This window comes from Saimiri boliviensis, chromosome 7 (genome assembly GCF_048565385.1).
Source record: "Saimiri boliviensis isolate mSaiBol1 chromosome 7, mSaiBol1.pri, whole genome shotgun sequence".
In the NCBI taxonomy this organism is placed as follows: domain Eukaryota; kingdom Metazoa; phylum Chordata; class Mammalia; order Primates; family Cebidae; genus Saimiri; species Saimiri boliviensis.
Window position 1 is genome coordinate 31,053,425 of NC_133455.1, and position 24,972 is coordinate 31,078,396.

General features: G+C 43.3%; 1 protein-coding gene and 1 long non-coding RNA gene across 4 annotated transcripts in view; both read right to left on the reverse strand.

The window, feature by feature from the left end:
• The window catches only part of LOC141585080 (uncharacterized), a 110,139-nt gene extending 97,096 nt beyond the window's left edge, over positions 1-13,043 (reverse strand). Inside the window, exon 1 of the long non-coding RNA XR_012518352.1 lies at positions 12,898-13,043. This is a non-coding gene — a long non-coding RNA (uncharacterized LOC141585080). The remainder of the gene's footprint in view (positions 1-12,897) is intronic.
• An 8,978-nt stretch (positions 13,044-22,021) lies between these two features.
• DRAM1 (DNA damage regulated autophagy modulator 1) overlaps positions 22,022-24,972 on the reverse strand; it is a 45,457-nt gene continuing 42,506 nt past the window's right edge. For all 3 annotated transcript variants that reach the window (XM_039472505.2, XM_074402333.1, XM_074402334.1), the window contains one exon: positions 22,022-24,528. In XM_039472505.2, the coding sequence (XP_039328439.1) occupies positions 24,484-24,528 (45 nt within the window). In that variant the 3' untranslated portion in view covers positions 22,022-24,483. The remainder of the gene's footprint in view (positions 24,529-24,972) is intronic.

Genomic DNA, 24,972 nt, shown 5'->3' on the forward strand with positions numbered 1-24,972 from the left:
TGAACTGGTGGTCTCAGACTGGAACCTGCCTAAAGTTCATCACTTAAGTGGACGCCTGAGTTGAGTTCTAGGACTGCTGATTACAGAACTTCAGGGGGTCAGTCACTGGCCATAATTGATGGTTTTCAAGGGATGGCCCTGCCTTCCTTGGCTACCTGCTGGAATGGGAAATGAACCCAAAGATTAAACTGGGGAAATGTAGGATCCTGGTAAGTTCTCATCACCCAGGCTCTGCCCCTTCTCCAGCTTCATCTCCCTCTATCCTTCTATATACCCATCTAGCCTCTGATTACTCCTCTCCTCCTTTCAGTAATGAAATCCTCTAATTTATAACCAGTCACAAAGCCACCTAGACTAATGACTACCCCCAGTCCTCTTGCTACTATGATCAGTGGCATGTAAGCAGAAATGTCACATGGCTGCATCCAGGAACAGTCCATAGCAAACAACTGGCATGCATTCCATCCCTTTTCTATGCTGTCACTTCTTTCATCTTGCTGCTTGGAATACAGATGGGATGGCTTAAGTTCTAGCATCTATTTTGAATGTTAGGGATGAAACTACACATTCGGAGTCCTGGGATAGAGAAGGAGCCTGGAGCCCTGAGCACTGTGTGGTATCTAGCTTCCAGTCCAGTTTTGGACTATCTAGTTTGGACTAACCTCTGGACTTTTACATAAGATAAATAAAGTTCCATTTAATTTAAACCACTGTCATTTTGAATTCCATTACCCACAGCCAAAATGAATACTAATGTAGTGCTCAGGAGCATGTGTTCTGGAATTAGACTGCCTAAGTTCAGCCACTTATTACCTCGAAGCCGTAGGTAATTTGCTTCCCTTGTTTGGTCTTAATTGTAAAATCAAAATGTTCCAGCCTGGCCAACATGGTGAAACCCCATCTCTACCAATAAACACAAAAATTAGGCGGGCACGGTGGCACACACCTAGAGTCCCAGCTACTTCGGAGGCTGAAATGAGCAGCTTGAACCTGGGGGGCAGAGGTTGCAGTGAGCCGAGGCTGCGCCACTGCACACCAGTCTGGCTGACAGAGTGAGACTCTGACTAAAAAAAAAAAAAATCAAAATGCTAAAGACAATTTACTTCCTGGAATTGCTAACAATGAGCTAAAATATGTAAAGCTTAAAACATGTAAGCCCAGCACATAGTAAACACTCGCTGAACATGAGCTATTATTAAAATTAGCTATTAAATACATGACAAATAAAGATGTGCCCCTAAAGGAGCAAGATTGAAGGTTATTCTCTATCATGCTGTATGCAGGCATTTTTGCAAAGGGCTTGATTTTTCTATTAGTAAAGAAACATAGGCCGGGCGCGGTGGCTCGCGCCTGTAATCCCAGCACTTTGGGGGGCCGAGGAGGGTGGATCACGAGGCCAAGAGATCGAGACCACCCTGGTCAACATGGTGAAACCCCGTCTCTACTAAAAATACAAAAAAAACTAGCTGGAGGCCGGGCACGGTGGCTCAAGCCTGTAATCCCAGCACTTTGGGAGGCCGAGGTGGGTGGATCACGAGGTCAAGAGATCGAGACCATCCTGGTCAACATGGTGAAACCCCGTCTCTACTAAAAATACTAAAAATTAGCTGGGCATGGTGGCGTGTGCCTGTAATCCCAGCTACTCAGGAGGCTGAGGCAGGAGAATTGCCTGAACCCAGGAGGCGGAGGTTGCGGTGAGCCGAGATCATGCCATTGCACTCCAGCCTGGGCAACAAGAGCGAAACTCCGTCTCAATAAAAAAAAAAAAAAAAAAAAAAAAAAAAAAAAAAAAAAAAAACTAGCTGGGCATGGTGGCGCATGCCTGTAATCCCAGCTACTCAGGAGGCTGAGGCAGGAGAATTGCCTGAACCCGGGAGGCGGAGGTTGCGGTGAGCCGAGATCGTGCCATTGCACTCCAGCCTGGGTAACAAGAGCGAAACTCCGTCTCAAAAAAAAAAAAAAAAAAGAAAAAAGAAACATAGAAGGTGAGCTGGATGGTGTGCCTCATCCCTGTAATCTTAACAATTTGGGAAGCCGAGGCAGGTGGATCACTTGAGGCCAGGAGTTCAAGACCAGCCTGGCCAACATGGTGAAACCCCAATCTCTGCTAAAAATACAAAAAATACAAAAAAAAAAAAAAAAAGCTGGGCGTGGTGACACATGTCTGTAATCCCAGCTACTTGGGAGGCTGAACCATGAGAATCATTTGAACCTGGGAGGCAGAGGTTGCAGTGAGCTGAGATCATACCACTGCACTCCAAGCTGGGTGACAAAGCAAGACTCTGTCTCAAAAAAAAAAAAAAAAAGAAAAAAAGAAAAAAAAATCATAGAATTATAGAAGGTGCCCAAATTCTCAGTGGAAGAATTTTGTTTTCTCATCCCTGACACAGCTGAAATACAAATAGGCCCTTTATTTGATCACACAAAATGATAGTCCTAGAATGTACTTTGAAAAAGGAGATCCAATCCAGGCTCAGCTCTGGAATGCAGATAGAAGAAAAGCCTTGATCCCTCTTGGTGGCAATCTGGATCACAGAGCCTGATCCTGAGTGATATTCATGTTCACCCTGAAAGGGGTCCAAGGAGTGGAGCATCTGGACCGGGGCGAGGCTTCATGACAGTGCCTGTGTTATGAATTGGTGATTCTTTTAACAGAAGCAGTTTGGAACCCAGACTGGGAATCTGCTGCTAACTGGAATGTTGTAACCCGGTTCCATGTTCCCTGAGGGAAGGGCTGTTGGCTCTCAGTGCATTGGGGGCATTTAAGTTAGATGCTAGGAAGAACTTGTTCACTGGAATGGTTGTGAAAGGCAGATATAAATGTGGTTGTAGAATGTTTCTATCTGTAAGAAGATAATCTGAAGATAGTATGGGGAAAATAAATCTTTCATAGATAGAGGATATGAACTGAGCATCCTCCAGTAGGAAACAGGAGGTGAGAAGAAAGAAAGTAATCATGTAATACTTCTGAGCAGTTTTTTCTTCGGTCCAAATAGACCTAAGTTCAAATCTTACTTTACTAGTTCCAGTTAACCACTCTGACCTCAGTTTCCTTCTCTAACAGGAGATCACAGCAGATCTGCCTCTAAGACTGTAAGGTTGAGACAAAATGTATCCAATAATATGGGAGGTGTTCAACAAATATTCGTTTTATTCTTGTCTTACAAATCTTTTCCTATTCTGCGACTATGTGATTCAGCACTTCCTGGAATTCTAAGGCACTAGAAACTTTCCAAAGAATTTAAACTGCTTAATTGCTAGCTTCCAAGCTCTTCCCAGCATTTATTTGAGAGGTGCATGGTAGAGATGGATCAGAAGTCAGAGAAATTGCGCTTTGTTTGCTGATCCAGCAATATCCCCTCACGTGCTATTTTCTCCACTGTTCTCACTGGGACAAGAAAGGGATTGTCAAAAACAAGTCGCATGCTGCAGTACATAGAATTAGGGCAGAATGTGGCTATTGCTCCTGCACTTTGCTGTCTGCAGAAATAAGCGCCTGAAGTCGCTTAAGGGATTGAGGTTGGGGTCCAGCACAGGGCGGTGGGAAGGGCATTGCTTCAGAGAACAATTGCCTAGACGCTCAGGGACTGGCCGGGCTGGTACCTCTCTGCATGACTCCCTGGTCTCTTGTGTACACAATGCAAGGACGGAATTAGATGAATGCAGAAGACTCTCCAAGCTCAGAGTTTCTCTCCTGGATCTTGTTTATACCTCTTCTCTTAAGGAAAACATCTTAAAAGTCTATGTAAAGTCTTCTCTCCTATGTGAGAGGCGCTGTGTAGGGGTAGTATTGGCCGGTAATAACAAGGGAAGATTTAAAGAAAAGAAAAAACCCACCTGAGCTTCTACTGCTGATAATTACCTTAAGACCCTTGTGCTTGGCTTGGATAGGGAGGCCCGCCTGTTTTGTTCTCCTTCACAGGAGAACACCAAAGACGTGACAAGTGAGAAAAAGTTATGTGACATATCCCTTTGCCCCCAATCCTTTTATAGCCCACCACATCATTAAAGAGTCTTACTGTGACCGCAAAGTCTAGAGAAAAAGAAAACTAAATTACAAAGAACTTTATGTCCTAAAGAATTTTGCTCTTTTCCTCACATGTACAATTTATTCCCCCTCTAAAACGAGAAAGCTACTGAAGGAAAAAATTCATTTATCAACTCATAGGCTCTATGTTTCTTCAATAAGAACTTCCACGGTGGACTGCAGTTAGTGGCCCCAAGGTGAAAACAAACCATTGACAAGCAGTTGTTGAAAAGAGTTGCTTTATGTTATTTTCTATCTGTAAACAGAACAGCACAGGAAAGATGTTACCTATCCTGATTCTGTCTCATTGCATTCCTCCAACAGAAAGGCAGAAACACGAAAGGGAAAGGCGTTTGCTCTCAGTAGCTTTCCATTCAGCTGGAAAAGGAATTGCTGGAATCCCTGCCTCCTTTTGCTACAACTCTGGTTTGCCCTTTCTTGCCGAGTTTGTGGAGGGGTGGTCATTAGCACAGTCCCCTAGTGCCCCCTGTCGTTCATGTTGGGAAACTAACCAGGCAGCTTGAACTGCTAAGGTTGGTTCCTTGTCTTAAAACCCTTTACACTTTTTGTACGCATCTCAAAAATTCAAAATTGTGATTCCACCTGTAATTCACTGAGGGGCCGTTTATAGTCAACCTATATTATTATCTCATAAACTTACCGAATGTGAGGGTGGGTCCTTAGAATATATTTGGCCAATTGAGTGTTTTGTTCTGTTCTGTTTTGTTTTACCAAGTATGGGATTAGTTATGAGAGATATTTGCTGTTATTCTGTGAAACCAAAGAGGGTTAGGAAATGCTGGGTTAAATAAGAATTAAGTAACATTAAATAAGGAGCTTCTTTCCTGCTGGCCTTCTCAGAGCATTTAATATGGACTACGTATCTCCCAAGGGAAATGCAATTTCCCAATCATGCTTGACAACAGAACTACTTTTACATGAATTTCTTGCAGGGCCAATATTCCGGGGAACACACTTGGGAAGTGCTAATCAAGTCCAAATGAATCACTCTACAAGTCTGGAAACTGAGTCCCAGGGAGGTGCCAGTGACTGGGAGGTAGTAGACATTGCAGGGCCCCTGTCAGGAGGCTCCCAGGCCACTTCCTCACAGCATCCCTCCCATTCATTGGAGTTGACCTTTAGTATTTCTGTATTCATAAAGCATGTTTACTTGTGGAATGGGGAATGATATTGCCTTTAGCCAAGGATATTGGGAAAGTTCAGTAAACCTCTTTCAAGAATGCTCTGACTCCCTGGGGAGGAGAATTTGCTTCCGGTATTTTCAATTCCATTTCTTTTTTTCTCTTGTGAAGAACTTCATTGCTTTCTAAAAATCTCCTATTCAACAAATTTGCATTAGGCACCTACTATGCATATATACAAAGGAGGTCAAGATAATGCACCACTTTGGATAAGAGCAAATATTTGGGGGTCAAGTTCTGGTTCTGCTACATTCTGACTGTACAATTGGACAAGTTGCTTATTATCCTCTAAGATCTAGACTCCCCATCTATAAAGTGGGGATAATACCTTCTCCAGAGAAATGGGCTGAGGATTCCATTAGATAATACATGTTAAATGGCCAGCACAGTGCCAGCATATATAAGTACTCAGTAAATATTCACCACTGCTATTATTGTTGTTGTTAGGTTATTGAGGCATGGTTGCCATCCTCAAGGACACAGCTCAGCTAGAGAAAGAAGACAAACATGCTCAGAAACGTTCAGCAGCAATATAAGGGAATGGATGAGAGACAGTAACTAGGTTTCACAGAACTCCAGTCAGCCTTTAGTGGTTGCCTCCAGAGCTGTGTTGGGAAGAATTCTGAGGGTTTTGCCAGCTACAGAAGGAGAGAGCCCCAACATCAATTAGTGATGTCTGTCACGGATGTGTGGAGTGTGGGTATGTGGTTATATGACATGTCTTTGCCATTCTTAGAATGAATCATGAAATGCCAGGTGTGGCGGATTAGATGGAACAGTTGTTTCCGGAGGAGGTAAGAAGTTGGACCTGGAGGATGCGTAGGACGTGAATGGAAAACATAAAAAGGGAGGAAGAACTATTTGACACTGTGAACTTTGCGGCATATGCCAAGGATAAAACCAGCATGAGCTATTTGAGTGGCAGTAAATAAACTAGGCTGTCTAGGGTAGGTCTTGATGCTAAAGATTAGCTCTATAAATATGGTAACCAGCAATGCCAAGCTGGTTGCTCAACATCAAACAAGCTGTCCTATTGTTTCCATAAATTCCCTCATATGCTATGTGCCCTGGTTTGAAGTCCAGAAAACGTGAACACCATTCGGTCTCTATAACCACCTTCTCTACCACAGAACTGTGCAAAGGCTCTTTCCCATTGCCCTTGCTCACAGAGACCGTATTTTGGTGTGAAGTCCATAGCTGCTGTTCAGAGAGCCCATCACCCTTTGTGCACTTTGGAAAGTCTTTATAAACGTTTTTCATTATACACAGATGGCATTGCAGCCCCAGGCATCTGAGCTTCTCAACAAATGCACATATGGAAAAAAATTGTTGAAAATGAGAAGCAAAGACCCAAGCTACCAGAAACTAGCATCCAGGTATGCTACATGCCTCCTCTGTATCTGGTACTACACCAGCTCTGGGAGGGGAGGCAAAAAGGTGCTTATTAAAACCACAAATGAGGATGAGGAGTTTTTAAAACTTTCTGTTTGCAGAATTCGCTTCATGCTTCACTCCAGCTAGAGATGAGCCTTCTCTGTGTAGTGAAAAACATGGGGGCCAATAGCTCCTAAATATCCACATAGCTTTGGTCACTGGAAAGGCACTATCTTAACATTGTCTCTGATTCCAATTCAAAAAGTCCCAAAAAAGAACTCACTGAAGCAGAGTTTGCATCAGCGCCTGTGGCAGCCATAAAGATGGGGTTGGGTAAAGGTAACTTCTGGAAGGAGAGGAGTGAGATGCTGGGTAAACAATATAAGAGATGCCTGCTGAATCTTCCCTTTATCTACCTTTTCATGCCGACTCAACTGGGCTATCAATCAACAATTTCACTCATTTAATAACCACCTATTTGCTTACCGAGCATCTGTGACATGCCAGGTGCTGTGCTAGATTTCAGGGGTGCAAAGAACATGATGCTTTTTAAATTATGAGCCTCTTAGAGTGCTAGGCATTCAGAGAGACCGAGGAATATCAAATGTAACTGGTTTAGGATGTCTAGGAACTCACCATATAACTGGAGAAAGGAACCTATGTATTTGAAGAATATTAAGTGGTAAACTGTGTGCTGTGGGTGATGAGGGTAAGAGAAACTTCAAGGTAACTGAGGTCAGCAAGGCCTGGAGCATTCAGAAGAGAAGTGTCTTGGAGTGATACTTCTGTGAGGTCTTTAAAGGGCGAGGAAGCTTTGTTTATGACTACATGTGTTTAAAGTGCAGTATTTTCACAACATCACACTAAGTGAGGCCCTCTGCATCTGGAGGCGTTCTGGAATGCAGCCGTCAGCCAGTGGCCCTGTTCCTTTCTCAGAGACAGGACTACCACCCACAGCTCTTCTGATAGCCTTGTTTTTAATTGCCATGGCCTGTTGGATAAAAGCCTCTGAGTTTGATGCATGTTCAAAATAATTTTCTTGAAGGATTAACTCATTTTTTGGGGCTTGAGGAGCTACAACAAGTAACATCTGGTATAGCCTGCAGAGGGATTTTTTTTTTTTCACCCAAGGAGTTTCAGGTTTCAACATGTGAGCCATCCTGCTGAATAACATCATCGACGGGAAACAGCACGCAGAGACCTTATCTTGTAATGAGAGCTCTGTGTAACACCCCACAGTCATGTTTTGCATGGACTATAATAGACGGTGCAAACTGTAACAGGTTCCTTATCACTTTGTTTCCTGCCAAAGTGACTGAGTTCTGAGTTCCACACTAATGGGGTTGAAGTCCCCTTGTGGGTTTCCTCTGGGGCCATTCCATAGCCCATCCTAGTGCCATTAATAACACCCTCCCTGCTCGTAAGGCCCACATTTTAATGCCGTCATAGGGAGTCTCTCGGCCAGTTCCTCTTATCACATCCCATTGGTCACTCCGCTGTCTCCCCAGGTCTCCTGGAAAATTCTTGGGATCATCTCCTTGCTTTTGGTAAATCCTGGCTTTGTTCCTCCATTCGGTGCTTTCTGTATTCCCAGCTCTGCCCTTTGCATCCCTTGGGCCAGTCTCACTACCCCTGAAATTCTCTATGAGGTCAAGATTTTGCAATGTTCTTAAAAGTGAAACACTGTAATAGCTAATAGTTGAGTGTTATGTGTCAGGGGCATATTATTTATGGGGATACTATTATCATCATCCATGACTTACCAGTGAGAAAAATGAGGCTCAGAGTTTGAATTGCCCAAGTGCAAGACACAAACCCATATCTGTCTCACACTTAAGACTGTGCTCGGCCAGGCGCGGTGGCTCAAGCCTGTAATCCCAGCACTTTGGGAGGCCGAGGCGGGTGGATCACGAGGTCAAGAGATCGAGACCATCCCGGTCAACAGGGTGAAACCCCGTCTCTACTAAAAATACAAAAAATCAGCTGGGCATGTTGGCGCGTGCCTGTAATCCCAGCTACTCAGGAGGCTGAGGCAGGAGAATTGCCTGAACCCAGGAGGCGGAGGTTGCAGTGAGCCGAGATCGCGCCATTGCACTCCAGCCTGGGTAGCAGGAGCGAAACTCCGTCTCGGAAAAAAAAAAAAAAAAAAAAAGACTGTGCTCTTTTTAAAGGATAAATATAGGGACCCAAAGAATGGTCATGGGAGTCACGAGTTCCAAGCAGAGGAGGGAGAAGGAAAGAGAAATGAGGGCAACTCTAAGAGTGGCAGCTCTGAACTCAAAGGAGGAGAATTTTGAGACGTGGTCAACTGTGACCAAAGCCGGAACAGGTTTGAGAATCTCAACACCACTGGCATAAAGACAACTAATGGCACATCTTTTCAAGAAAGATTTCAGTAACGGGTCTGGAAGAGGTTATTAGGAAGAGGGTAAAAAGATACAGATGGCAAGTAAAAGGAAAGGGCAGCCATACAGATGGTGGAATGAAGGAGAGTTGTTTTGTATCCACGAAATTAGAAACTCTCATGCAGGTCCCATAAACTGAGTTTTAACAAGCCCTCCAGGTGATTCTGATGTACTCTAAAGTTTGCAAGCCGCTACTACAGAACCGAGTTTCTCAGCTTTGGCTGCACATTGAAATCACCTGAAATAATAATGCTTCCGTATGACCTCCTGAAATTGTTTTAATTGCTCCAGGCCACAGGGTTTTAAAAAGCTCTCCAGGTGATTCTAATGGGGAGTCAGAGTTGAAAATTGCTGCTGTACAGGGAGAAGACAATTGAGGGTATGCCGTCGAAGAGGAGGTGGAAGGGATATAACAGCAATTGCCATACGCATCTCTGGCTGTGCCAGGCAATGTGCTAAGGCTGGGCATTTCAAGCTTTAATGGGCATAAGGATCACCGACAAGCTTCCAGGTGCTTTACAGGCATTGCTTCAAGGACTCCTCATAACAAGTCTACAAGGCAGGTGCCAGCATGATTCCCACTTCACAGATAAGCATACCGAGGCACTAAGATGTTATCTGACTTGACTGAGGCAAGACAGAAAGGAAATGGTAGGTCTTGAAAATTAGATCTTGACTCCAAAGTACTTATTATTTTTAAAAATTATGGTAAAAAAATATATATATAAAATTTACCACTTTAATTAGTTTAAGGTATTTATAATTTTGTGGCATTCATAATGTTGTTCAACTACCCATTTCCAGGATGTTTTCGCCATCCCAAACAGAAACTCTTATCCATTAAGCCATAACTCCACATCTCCCCCTGTCCCCAGCCCCAGGTAACCTCTCTTTTTGTTTCTTGTCTTTATGAATCAAAGTACTCATTTTTTTTTTTTTTTTTTTTTTTGAGATGGAGTTTCGCTTTTGTTACCCAGGCTGCAGTGCAATGGTGCAATCTCGGCTCACTGCAACCTCCGCCTCCTGGGTTCAGGCAATTCTCCTGTCTCAGCCTCCTGAGTAGCTGGGATTACAGGCATGTGCCACCATGCCCAGCTAGTTTTTTGTATTTTTAGTAGAGACGGGGTTTCACCCTGTTGACCGGGATGGTCTCGATCTCTCGACCTCGTGATCCACCCGCCTCGGCCTCCCAAAGTGCTGGGATTACAGGCTTGAGCCACCGCGCCCGGCCAAAGTACTCATTCTTAATCACTGTTTCAGGATCGGCTCAAAGAAGAGATGGAGGTATCAAATTTGATCAAACTTTTTCCTTGAATTGACAGCATCTCTGAGTTAAATGAGGCCACCATCAGCAATCTGTGTTCCCAAAATAGGGAACAACTTGTAACTTCCCCCAAACAGCACATCCTCTTTTGCCTGCGTGCCAAAGCACATGCCAATCCCTCCAGGACATGTGCCTTTTCCCGCCTCGCCTTCATTTAGCAAACTCCATCTCCTCCAAGTCTCTTGCCAGGCATGACCACTCCTGGGGATCTAAATCAAGTTCTTCAACTAATGTGGTCCCATAGAGGAGGACTTCAAAAACTGACATTCACTCCGATCACCTAGGCATCTTGTTAAAATGCAGATTAGGATTTACTGAGCCTGGCTTGGGGCCCTAAGATTCTGTTTTCTTTTTCTTTCTTGCTTGCTTGCTTGCTTGCTTGCTTGCTTCCTTTCTTTTTTCTTTCTTTCTTCTTTCTTTCTTTCTCTCTTTCCTTCCTTCCTTCCTTCCCTCCATCCCTCTCTCCTTCCTTCCTTCCTTTCTCATTCACTTTGTTGCCCAGGCTGGAGCACAGTGTGCAATCATAGCTTACTGAAACCTCAAACTCCTGGGCTCAAGCCATCCATCCTCCTGCCTTAACTCTCAAGTAACTAGGACTACAGATGTGTACCACCACATCAGCTAATTTAAAACCAAGCACTTTGGAGGCCAAGACAGGCGGATCACCTGAGATCAGAAGTTCAAGACCAGCCTGACCAACATGGTGAAACCCCATCTTAAAAAATAAAAAATTTAAAAAATTAAAAACTTTTTTTGTGTGTGTGGAGATGAAGTCTTGTTATGTTGCCCAGGCTGGCCTCAATCTCTTGGCCTGAAGTGATCCTCCTGCCTCAGCCTCCGAAAGCCAAGATTACAGATTTGAGCCACTGCCCTAGGACTTAGATTCTGCATTTCTGAAGAGCTCGCAAGTGCTGCTTATGCTGCTAGTCCCTGGACCACACCCTGAGTAGTGCGACCATAGGTTGCAGTGCTTTGCCATGACACATATTGCTACAGCATTCCCTTGACAGTTTCTCTACTCCACTATAAATATCTTGAGGGCAAAAACCCATCTTATTATATTCCTGGAGACTAACATTGTACCACCCACAATGACAGTAAATGTGGATGGAGGAATAAATAAATGAACAAACAGGCTGGAAAACTAGAAGGAACCAAATCTGTGAGTAGCCTCATAAGCCACACTAAGGAATTTGAAATGCATCATGACATTTTGGGCAGACACTGAAGGGTTTGAAAAGGGTGCTATGTTAAATGTTTATGTGCAGTGTGTAAGAAACGTTGGGAAGGACCAAGATTGAAGTCAAGGAAACAGTAGCAAGTTACTGCGCTGATCTAAGCAAATAATTTTGAAGGGCTGAACTAAGGCAGTGATAGTGGGAAGAATGTAGTGGGAAGAGGAGTCAAGACCATATGGATGGGTTGACCTTACATCCCCATTTGCTTCAGACAGTTTACCCTGGATATAATTATTAATAGTGTCCCACTTGCTCCCCAAAATGCCCTAATTTGGATAATAATTAGCTATTCATACTGTACATAGGAGACTTTTTTTTTGAGACAGAGTCTTACTCACTCTGTTTCCCAGGCTGGAATGCAGTGGCGTGATCTCAGCTCACTGCAACCTCTGTCTCCCAGGTTCAAGCGATTCTCCTGCCTCAGCCTCCTAAGTAGTTGGGATTAGAGGTGTGTGCCATCACTCCCGGCTAATTTTTTGTATTTTTAGTAGAGACAAGGTTTCACTATGTTGACCTGGCTGGTCTTGAACTCCTGAACTCAAGCCCAGATCCACTGACCTGGGCCTCCCGAAGTGCTGGAATTACAAGCATGAGCCACCACACACAGCCAGGAGGCAATGTTAATAGAACATGGGGTGTGGGCTTTGAGCAAAGCGAGAAGTCTAGGATAACACTCACGTTTCTGCCCTGGGTGACCCAACAGATGGTCAAGCTAGGCAATCCAGGACATCAAGCAGTAGAAGTTACTTTAAAATAAAAATATTTAAGTTAAGGAGGCACTGCAAAGTGTTAAGTAATTTATGGTACACAGCATGACAAATTTCAAAAGAGGCACAGATGGCTGAAGTTTGGAACACTGATGAAAGGTATCACCAAGTGAAAACATCCTCCCTCCCCGGCACTCTGAGTCAAATTAGTCCCAGAGCAGTACTACATTAGGAAACCTTCCCTATGTGCTAGTCTCACCAACTGCAGATGGGGTGTCACAAAGGCCAACGAAGTCCAAGTTTAGTTTCTCAGTCCTTATTCTCTTCCCTTCAAGTCATTGCTGTGAATGCTCCAGACGACTGGATCACAGTTGACTGTGGTCATGGAGGTCAATATAAAGATATACCAAGTCAAGGCTTGATTGAGTCTGAAGACCACGTCCCTTAGTTCAACTGTCCTGAGTCAAAGGTCAGTAACACTAAAATGTGCTATTACATTTATAAGCCTCATGACTCAAGATTCTTACTAATCTCTACTCATATTTGCCAACTCCTCAGCTTTTTTCTCCCGCCCATAACATGTCAACAAGTAGGTAATTATTTAATAAATCAGAACATACCTTTCCCTCTTTTGACCAGAGACCTGGAGTTTTCCCAGATTCAATTTCAAGGTGGCTGTTACTTAAGGGTCCAAATGCAGTCAAGCAGAAGAATAAATTCACCCACTAGAGCCTTTTAAGGGAAGTTTAAAACAAAACGGTAGCTTTTCAAGTATTAAAAGGAAATGAAAGACTGAACGAAGCTGAGTATTCATTTTAATACACATGTTAAAGGTTATATTAGCAGCTGTCAAAGTGCTGGCCAATTCTAAACACATCACTCTTCACCTTAAATCAGATGTCTTAGACAAGACATCCGGTGGTAACCGGAACCTGCCACTCTGGGCTGACCCTGAGTAGAAGGATTGTTAAAGAAGGTCAAGTTGTTCTTCCAGGCTTTCCTGTCACTCCTGCGGATATCAGCCTGATGAGCAAGGGAAAGCAAGAGAGCTAGAACCCAGGATCCTAAGTCCTTGCCACTTCCTCCCGCCGCTTCAGGTCCAAGAAAACTGATTTGTGTGCTGGTGATCTGATATCAAATCCATACATGTGACAAGACTGAGGGTGGAGGAAACCAGCCCAATTCATAAATGGGCAAAGAAACTGAAAGATGTTTCCCCAAAGAAGGTATTCGAATGACCACTAAGCACATGAAAAGTTGCTCAACATCACTAATTTTTAGGGAAATGCAAACCAAAATTCTATGCAATACCACCTCACACCCATTAAGAAGGCTACTAGCCAAAAAAATGGAGAATGTGTGGGGCTCTGTGGCTTCTGCCTGTAATCCCAGCTACTTGAGAGGCTGAGGATCTCTTGAGCCAAGGAATTGGAGGCCAGCCTGAGTCACATACCAAGACCCTCAAACCTAAGATAAATAAATAAATAAATAGGAAAAAACAAATGTTGGCGGGGATGTAAAGAAATTAGACTCCTTGTGCACTGTCGGTGGGATTGTAAAATGGAACAGCTGCTATGGAAAACCAGTACAGTGGTTCCTCAAAACATTAAAAATGGAATTACCATATGATCCAGCAATCCCTCTTCTTGGTATATATCCAGAAGAATTTAAAGCAGGGTCTCAAAGAAATATTTGTACACACGTTTGTAGCAGCATTATTCACAATGTGGAAGCAACTGAAGTGTCCATCAACCGATGAATGGGTAAACAACGTGTGGTATAAATACACAATGGAATCCTACTAAGCCTCAATATGGAAAATATTCCAACACGTGCTACAACATGGATGGTGTTGAGACACTACACTAAATGAAATAAGCCAATCACAAAAAGACAAATGCTATATGATTCCACTTAGATGAGGTATCTAGAGTAGTCAAAATCAGAGAGGCAGAAAGTAGAATGATGGCTGCACAGGGCTGGAGCAAGAGGGAATGAGGAGTTATTGTTCACTGGGCATGGCATTTTACAAGATGGAAAGCGTTCTGGAAGTGGATGGTGGTGATGGTTGCATAACATTATGAATGTATTCAAAATCACTGCACTGCACACTTAAAAATGACTCAGATGGGCCAGGCGCAGTGGCTCACGCCTATAATTCCAGCACTTTGGGAGGCCAAGGCGGGTGGATCACAAGGTCAAAAGATTGAGACCATCCTGGTCAACACGGTGAAACCCCATCTTTACTAAAAATACAAAAATTAGCTGGGCATGGTGGCGCAAGCCTGTAGTCCCAGCTACTCGGGAGGCTGAGGCAGGAGAATTGCTTGAACCCAGGAGGCAGAGGTTGTGGTGAGCAGAGATTGCGCCATTGCACTCCAGCCTGGGTAACAAGAGCAAAACTCCATCTCAATTAAAAAAAAAAAAAAATGACTCAGATGGCCAGATGGCCAGGCGTAGTGGCTCACGCCTATAATCCTAACACTTTGGGAGACCCAGGCAAAACGATTGCTTGTGTCCAGGAGTTTGAGGTCAGCCTAGGCAACATAGTGAGACCTCATATCTACAAAAAATACAAAAATTTGTCAAGCATGGTGGTGCACATCCATAATCCCAGGTACTTGGGAGGCTGAGGTGGGAGGCTTGAGCCCAGAGGTCAAGGCTGTGGTGAGCCAAGATCACACCACTGCTAGTCTGGGTGACAGAGTGGGAACTTGTCTCAAAAAAAGATAACTAAGATGATGAATTGTACATTATATTTTACCACGGTAAAATAATAATAATGGTCACCAACAGTGTTCAGAAATAATAATAAATTAAAATAACTTTTTAAAAAAGTAAGCATGAAAGGCTTCTTTTATCCAGCCCTGCGGTAGCCTAGATGGTCCTTTCCCTGGGCCCCACCGTGACTTCTCCCTTGGGACATCCACACAGACAGAAGACAGCCCCCAGTCCCTCATACTGCACCACCCAGAAGCAAAAGATATCAGGAGTTGAGAGTCCTATGGACCCGCACCTCACAGCCACCAGAACCTTGATCATACTGAAAGCCTGCTGCACCCCTGTCTCACTGCCCAGTGGAATCCTTGGCCACTTCAGTGGTCCTCCCCAGGGGTGGTGATGGATGCAGGAGAACTGGCATGGTCTGGCTGTGTCCCCACCTACAATCTCATCTTGAATTGTAATAATCCCCATGCGTCAAAGGGGGGAACCAGGTGGAGATAATTGAATCATGAGAGCGGTTTCCCCCATACTGTTCTCGTGATAGTGGGTTCACACAAAATGCCATGGTTGCTGAGAAATGTTAAGTTGTTGAGAAATGCTGAGTGTATGAATATTGAGAAATGCTGAGTGTATGATAGAATATATTGTTTGCTAGGAAGAACGATGGCAAGGAAAACCCGAAAACTACTTGGAGTATTCCAAAGTGGGAGGAAAATATATAAATATCATACATTGGTTAAAACAATTCCTTAAGACATCTGACCCTGCCTTCGTGGCTCCCTCGTAGAGAATACTTTTTAGTTTGTCTGTGATCAGTGGTAAGAGGGCACCAGCTGCCTACTTGGCATATTTTGTGTTATGAGAAAATACCAAACATCTGTTTGTTGATAATAATCACCTGTTCAGAGAGAATAAATGTGTGGGTCAGAGTCTGCTCAAGCCTTCACCCTGGAATGCTGTCAGCCCCTGAGGCTCTCAGCTCAGAAAGCTGCTGGCCCTCAGACAGTCCCACTTTGTTGTTCTATCTGGGTGTCTGCCTCTCAATTTCTTCAGTGCCTCCTGGGTGGGGGTCTCTATGGCTGAGCTGCTCTTGGTAGGTGTTTTTATGAGGGGCATCCCCCTTTGCTCAGCTCTCATTCTCTTTCCTGCCACCATGTGAGGAAGGACATGTTCGCTTTCCCTTTTGCCATGATTGTAAGTTTCCTGAGGTCTCCCTAATCATGTGAAACTGTGAGCCAATTAAAGCTCTTTTCTTCATAAATTACCCAGTCTCCAGTATGTCTTTATTAGCAGCGTGAGAACGAACTCATATAAGAACTGATCCCCATTTCCCACCAAAGATCGGATGCATCATACAAGCCCTCTCTTACTGTCTCTACTCCTGAGTCCCACTACTTATCACCTGCCCCCTACCAGTCTTAGATGCCCAGAGTTCAGCCAGGATCTGCCCTTTGGAAGTGGCAATCCAAACATTTCACCCATTTTTCTAACTTTCCAGCTTAAGGGTTTCACTTCTCAGGGCCTTATATAACCCTAGAAAAACGATAAATCAATTCATATTTCTAAGACAGTGACTGAGAATCACACTGTCAGCATGGCAAAGGTTGACACAGTCCTGGGTTTCGTCCTAGCCCCATCATTTGGTATCTGGTTACAACCTCCCTACGTATTAATTTTCTCATTAATAAAACAGGGCTAACTATGAGGAAATCCCCTCCTCACAGTGTCTGTGATACAGGAAATAATCAATATTAACAGAACCTGAGTGATCATGCAAGCCGATAAAGAAATATCCTTAGTTTTTAAGTGAAAGTCCCTGAAGACCTGGTACTGAAAAAAATTATGATGCCTCCCCATAGGTAATTACAAACAAGATTTTATTTTTTCCAGATGACATAAAGGGTACATTTAGGTAAAATTAAAGCTGATTATTTCCAAGTCAATTTTTAAGTTTCTCAAAGCTGAAGTTTCTTTCCCCTCTCTCTCCTTTTTTTTGTTCTCGCTCTCTCTGATTACTGCATGGCTGGCGTCCCCTACTCATTGGGTCATTCTGCACTGACCACCAAGCTATGAGGTCAGGGAGGGTCAGAAGATCTGTGGGTTGCCCCTCGTCTTCGTCCTGAGTCAGTTTGCCAGAAAGGAGAAAGGAGAATATTATGCATGTTTGTTGATGTCTACAAAAATACAGTCTTCTCTAAAGATAGGGAAGAAATATAAGACAAGTAACAGGACTTCAGAGAGATACCAAAAAGAAAAAGTGAGTACAAAATACAAGAGGCATTGGCAAAACTTTTGCAACTAATTGCAAAAGTTTGCAAGGTCATAATGAAAAACCCAAGTGAACTGGAGACACTCTTGCCCATAAAAAGAAGAGAAGACACGTCGGGGTTGGAGAGGAGGCAGAAGGCGGGAGAGTTCTGCTGTCAGCAGGAAGACAGCACACAGCCTTGCGCTCCCTGCAGTAGGTGGTTAAATAAAAGAGGGAACAGAAGAGGTGTTTGTAGAAGGCCTGTGACCAAGTTGGCAGACCTCTGTCCCACGCCATCTACTCCAGAATCCACATTTGCACCTGATCTACGATCACGGATGCTCTCAGTGATGACTGAGACACCAAGCAAATGTGAATTCATATTCAGCATCCTCAGTTTAGAAAAAAATGTGTGTGATCAGAAAGATTCCTGGCTTGTCCGAGTGCAGTGGTGTTTACAACTAATTGATCACAACCAGTTACAGATTACCTTTAGTTTTTTTTTTTTAATTATTATTTTTTCAGACAAAATCTCAATTTATTGCCTAGACTGGAGTGCAGAAGCACAATCCCTGCTCACTGCAATCTCTGCCTCACCAGGCTCAAGGGATCTTCCCCCCTTGTTTCCCAAGTAGCTGAGAACACAGCTTGCGCCACTATTCTTGGCTAATTTTTTTTTAATTTTTTTGTAGAGATGGGGTCTTGCTATGTTACTCAGGCTGGTCTTGAGCTCATAGACTCAAGTGATCTACCCGCCTCAGCCTCCCAAAGTGTTGGGATCACAGGTGTGAGCCACCGCTCCTGGCCCAGTTACAGATTTTTTTCTTCCTTCTCCACTCCCACTGTTGCAGTTGACCAAGAAAGAAAGAAAGAAAGAGAGAGAGAGAGAGAAGGAAGGAAGAAAAGAAGGGAGGGATGGAGGGAAGGAAGGAAGGAAGGAAGAAAGGAAGGAAGGAAGGAAGGAAGAAAGGAAGGAAGGAAGGAAGGAAGGGAAGGAGGGAGGGAGGGAGGGAGGGAGGGAGAGAAAGACAAAAAAAAAAAAAAAAAGAAAGGTTTCCCACAAAAATATTCAAGTACAAAGGTTCTAAAGGCAAGATAACATTTGCAGAATAACAGATGAAGTTTCCAGCATCCCCCTCATTGGAATTTCTCTTAGAGATTTCTTTGCACATGTGTGACTTGATGTATGTACAGGGTCATCCACTTGTAACTGCAAAAGTTTGGAAACCATGTAATTGCTCACCAAATAGGGAATTTTTTAAATAAATGATGGTAGAGCCATACAGTGGAATTCTGCACAGGTATAAAACAAAGCAAATTAACCTTAAAAATGAGGGAGATTTCTATGTATTGATAAAGGAAACATCTCCAAGATACATTGTTAAGTCAAAAAAGTAAGACTCAAAACTGTTTGTAGAGTATACTATATTTGGGGCAAAAATGAAAAGGGAAACATGTTAAAATATTTGTTTTAGCTTGTATTCTCAAAAAATCTGATAAAAAGTGGATATCTAGACCAAGCATAGTGGCTCACACCTGTAATCCCAGCACTTTAGGAGGCCAAGGCGGGAGATCACTTGAGGTCAGCAGTTTGAGACCAGCGTGGCCAACATGGTGAAACCCTGTCTCTCCATCTCTACTAATATACAAAGATTAGCTGAGGCATGGTGGTGAGTGCCTGTAATCCCAGCTACTCAGGAGGTCGAGGCAAAAAGAACTGCTTGAACCTAGGAGGCCTAAGGTGCAGTAAGCCGAGATTGTGCTACTGCACTCCAGCCTGGGTGACAGAGCAACTCTGTCTTAAAAAAATAAAAGAAAAAAAAAAGTGGGCTGGGTGCGGTTGCTCACACCTGTAATCCCAGCACTTTGGGAGGCTGAGGTCAGGAGTGGATCACCTCCTGACCTGGTCAGGGTGGATAACCTGAGGTCAGGAGTTTGAGACCAGCCTGGCCAATATGGTGACACCCCATGACTATTTAAAAAAAAAAAAAAAAGTGCATATCTTCAAGGAGAGAGTGAATCGAGTAAATGCAGGTGGAGAAAAGCAAAAAGGCTTTTCACTGTATACCTTTACATATTGAATTTCGAATTGTGAAAATATTACTCAAATTTTTTGAAATAAAATAAAAACAAATGGTTCAGAGGGTGGAGGTTGTGAGTGGGGTCAGCTGAATTCACTTATGTAAAAATGATCTTTCCTGTGAAGGTAAGTCTGTACTGAAAAAAAGAAAGCAAAAGAAGAAAATGAAATAAAAATGACTCCGATGCTAGTAGTTTACTGTATTTTCATGTTAGGGGAACTCTTGGGTGTCTGTTATCAGTCAGTACTCTTACAGGTATAATCATCTGAAATATTAACTCCAGTTTATTGAAGTTAGAGACTTTCATCAGCTCATGTCACTGAGTCATCCAGAGGTGGAACTGGCCTTGAGGATGGCGGGGCACAGAGCAGGACTCAGCGGAGGAACTACCTAAATCACAGGCTTTCCAGGCACCCCACGCCGCCCTGTCTTAAACCACTTGGCAGACTGTTGGCATTTCCTTCAGCATTTTCCAAGCATGGACTCTGGAGGTCACTGCCACCACCAATATGAATCTGGGATCCTGCTACCCTTTGTTTTAGAAGATGAATCTGGGGCAAGGTGCAGTGGCTCACGCCTGTAATCCCAACACTTTGGGAAGCCAAGGTGGGCAGATCACCTGAGATCAGGAGTTCAAGACCAGCCTGGCCAATATGGTGAACCCTCATCTCTAGTAAAAATACAAAAATTAGCCGGCTGTGGTGGTGGGCACCTGTAATTCCAGCTACTTGGGAGGCTGAGGCAGGAGAATCACGTGAACCCGGGAGATGGAGGTTGCAGTGAGCCGAGATTGTGCCATTGCACTCCAGCCTGGCTGACAAGAGCAAGACTTGGTCTCAAAAAAAAAAGAAGAATATGAATCTGTTGGGAGTGTCCAAGCAGAGTCAGAAGCTTCTCCTCCAGGGCTTGAGGCTGCGGTTGCTCTCTTGTGCAACAGACATGATGCAGATGCATTACATTCTGGACTGGAGAATGTGGGGCATCCAGAGCCAGACCAAGAGTATGTGTGTGGGGAGGCGGCTGGGCTTACTGGCTTGCCAGAATCAGGCAGTGGGAGAGAATGGGATACCACTTATCTTCCTCCCACTCCCCTTTCCTCATTCCAGGCCCAAACACCAGATGAGTACGTCTCCAACTGAGTAAAAATGTGAACATGGGACAATGCCACATGTAAGGGATGTTAGGAAACCCAGACACAGCACAGCACTGATGCACTTAATTTGGTTTATAAAATGCAATTTCTGTGGAATCCTCTGTGTTAGTGTTTTAAAAAAAAAAAAAAAAAAAAAAAAAAAAAAGCCCCACTTGATTAGGAGTCAGGAAAACTGATTCTAAATAAGAGAAACTAAATAAGAAAACAAGAACTTTAAAAAATATAACTTTGGAATTAACACAAGGTTTCTGTATTACCTAAATGGCTTATTTACTTTCAAATCCGAAAAGGTCATTGGCAAGTATACTTCGGTTTACCGTGAAGCAAGTTAGGTTAGCTTTTGGGCGGGGAGGGATATGAAGGGAAAGGGGTTTTAATTGCACAGCGGAATCTGCTGCTTTTGTCCGGTAGAGACCCACTTCCACCTCTTTCTTCTGAGAAACAGCTTTCAGCCACCATCAGCCCAGGAGTTTGGGTGCTGTTGACCCCTTCCTGCTCCAGGGGTGGACAGGTGACTCGGGTCTGACCAATCAGAGCCTCAGACCCTCCCCATGGCATGTGATCCAAGCCAGCCAATCAGAGACAATTCATGAGCTGATGGTTGGAACTGCTGAGAGGTCCTTTCTTTCCACCTCTTTTTCTGGATGGGTTGTGGGTCTGGAGGTTCTAGATGTCCTCTCACTTCCGCCAGGGGAAAGCCCGCCTGAGAATGAAGGCAGCTGAGAGGAGGAAAGAGAAGATGGAGTTCTAATGGCACCTTTAGATCCAGCCATCCGTTAAGCCAGTTCCACTCCTAAATGTGTTACTTGAGGCAGTATAGATTCCCTTTTTCCCTTCTTGTTGGATTTCTGATCTCGTCAACTCTGAATCTTGACTGACACAAACTTCTGATGCTAATGTTTGAGATCTACAAAGTTGAACCAATCGCACCCATGTGGAAGACTACATGAATTATGAAAGCATAGCTGGGCGCAGTGGCTCACGCCTGTAATCCTAGCACTTTGGGAGGCTGAGGTGGGTGGATCACCTGAGGTCAGGAGTTCAAGACCAGCCTGGCCATCATGGTGAATATTTAAAAAAAAAAAAAAAAAAAAAAAAAGCATTATGAAAGCATAAGGTTTAAATCATAATCATACCTTTATAAGGTCCAAATGGATATGGAACCATCTCCTAGATAGTCTACTTCACAGTAGTAGCCAGGCAACATTTTATAATTTAACAGAAAAACAAATTACAAAAATAAGTAAATATTTCATTTTACCCTTTCAGTCATGGGTTCCAAGGAAATGCAAGTTCATTGGAATTAGAAATAATACCAAAATGTGGATAAGACCAGCTTTAGAGGTGGAATGGAATCAGCTGAATACAATTGTCTGGAGTGATTTTCGACCTTCTCAGTTTGCCAAGACAGGTGTACCATTTGGTCTAGCCCATGTAACAACTTCTGTGGTATCTGTCCAGGTTGAAGATAGTTGTCATGGATTGGTGATGCCCAAACAACTGAAATGTTTACAGCATACAAAGAAAAACAGTCGACATTACCAGGTGATACAGACAATTTGTTTATTATGAAACTAACTAGTAAACCAGAGCAAATCCCATTATATATTATAGCACTACAAACAGCCTTAGTCATTCGTTCATTTGTTCATTCATTCATTCATTCATACATTCAGTGAGTATTGCTTAAGCACCTGCAGTGTACCAGGAGGCAGTGTTAATTGTGGGCATTACGAAGAAAAAGATTAAGGCACATACGCTGCCCTCAAGGAGCTCCCAATCTAACTGCAGAGAGATGTGAAAATGAAGCATGAAAATCCATTGTGAGAAGTGCTGAGAACAAAAGTCAGTCTGAAGTAAGGCACGGCCATGTATTCATTCCACCACGGGTTCCATGGGAAAGGCATGTGGCATTTCTCCTCCTCTTCAGGATAATGAAGGCTTGACACAGCTTTCATCATTTTCAGTTCCAGTGTTGCAAGGGGGATCTCCAGCATTACAATAAGTCACAGTGAACCCAGAAATGATTAGCATTCTTTTTATTTATTTGTTTGTTTGTTTATTTTTGAGATGGGGTCTTGCTCTGTTGCCCAAACTGGAGGACAGTGGCATGGCTCACTGCAGCCTCAACCTCCTGGGCTCAGGTGATTCTCCCACTTCAGCCTTTCAAGTAACTGGGACTACAGGCACATGCCACCACAACTGGCTAATTTTTGGTTTTTGTTTTTTTTGTAGAGGTGGGATTTCACCATGTTTCTCACTCTGGTCTCAAAGTCCCAGGCTCAAGCGATCCTCCTGCCTAGACCTCCCAAAGCGCTGGGATTACTGGTGTGAGCCACCACACCCAGCCAGCATTCTTAATCTTTGCTTACAAAGGTGTTTCTCTGTCAAACTCTTCCATTCATTTGAAGAAAATCATTTTTTATGCATCTTAAAGAAAGCATGCTTACATTTACCTTTTATTGCCAAATTTCTCTAGTTGGCCTTATAGGGCCCAAGTGGTAAGGGTGTGGGACATGTTCTAATAACATGTGCTACACACATAGAGGGAAGGCAGCTTGTCATTGCAGAGGTGCCTGACTGCCACTGAGCCTCACCCCTGTACTCACCCAACAGATACAATGCCATGCCCTCCGAAGCTGTCTCCATGGGCTGCTCTGCTCTTGGCATGTGCCCTTGAGGGCTGGTCCCACTTGACCACGCATGGGTTTATGCTCTAGGGTCTTTTTTTTTTTTTTTTTTTAATAAAGACAGGGTTTCACCATGTTGGTCAGGCTGGTCTTGAACTACCAACCTCAGGTGATCTGCTCGCCCTGGCCTCCAAAGTGCTTGGATTACAGGCATGAGCCACCACGCCCGGCCTGCTCTAGGGTCTTTGAAGAGAGAATTCCTGCTCTTCAGCTTTCAAGCCTAAGTCTTAACATTTCAAGGGCTGCTTCTTCCTCTGGAATAACTTGCTTTTCATTGGTTATTCATGATTTGGGTGAAAAGGTGGAGTCTGTAGTTCTTGCTTAATGCAAAGGGCCTGACTCACATTTCCTATAGTGTTGTGGGACATCCAGCCACAGGCGTGAAAAGGAGGAACGAATAAACAGCACCCTGCACCAAGAAGTTCTTCTTGGCCGCCCCCTTCTCGCTCTTGGGCCTTTGTTCTCTTTGTCACATTTACTGGCATGAAATGAATTTGAGATGTGAGTTTCAGTTCTGGGTCAGACTATTTATCAAGTTGTGCCAGTAACAATAAAGGATGGTTCTCACCTGAGTTGCTGAAACCATTACACCTGGAATTACACCCATTATAAATGGCCAATTAGCAGCAAGAGCAAAAGAGGCGGCCTCATGAGCAGGAGAAATAAGATGGCAGAATTTCAAAAACCAAGGTCTTCTGTATTCACTTAGAGCTACTGTACACGATGGCATGAAGGCCTCTCCGTAGAAGCACTTTGCTTAGCTAAAATTCAGAGTATCTTAGTGTTAATACATTAACTAAATCTTTATGATTTGGGTATACGATTGTTACAAATTGAATTTTATATATGCTCTCATGATAAAAAAAATTATACAGTTCACTCACTAAGAATGAAATTTACAAATGAATATCCCAATTCACTTTGTAATAAATGTACTGAACCTAAATTACTCATTTAGTGTATTTCCATAAATCACACACAAATAAAAAAACAACAGAATCTGTACAAAAATAAGAGCTCTCCATTTTTTGTAACACCTTGTCTTTTCTGTATATGAATTTGTTAATATAAAAAAATCTACTTAGAAAATTATAAAAACATCACTTCAATGTCATAAGGCTCTACATTCTCTAGGAAAACATATCTTTAGAAATAGTACAACTATTAGAAATTCTTAACGAAATTCAAGTCCTGGACGTGCCGCAGATGCATCCCAATAATCAGGGCGACATCAAAACCCGGTCTGTCCTCTGTAGCGCTTCTAGAAATGGCCTGCAACCTTCACTGAGTGAGATCCAATTCTTCTTTCTTCAAATATCACCATTGATTTCTGTGGATATCCTTAGGGTGACACTCTATTTTAAAAATGAAAAGAAAAAGGTATAAAAGAAGTTAAACAATCCCAACATTTGATGATGATATCAACGTTGACAATCACATTTCCAACAGCTTTGTACCACCTCAGAAATGATCTCACTACAGTTTGTGCTATGGTTGAGTCAGGTCCTAAAGAATTTTCTTGGCTTTCCATATCCTTTGAGCTAATAATTCACTTGTTTCAAAATGTAAAAATTTTCCTGTGGACAAATCTCATATAGTCCCACCTTCTCTGCTTTGGGAACATTTTTAAACAACACACTTTTATTTTTTAAAAGATATATTTACTTTCTATTATTTGGAACTAGTAATAGAGATCCCCTAAAAGAAAACAACCAGGATTGCTGAAGGCGGTGGCTCACACTCACACCTGTAATCTCAGTGCTTTGGGAGGCCGAGGCAGGCAGATCACGAGGTCAGGA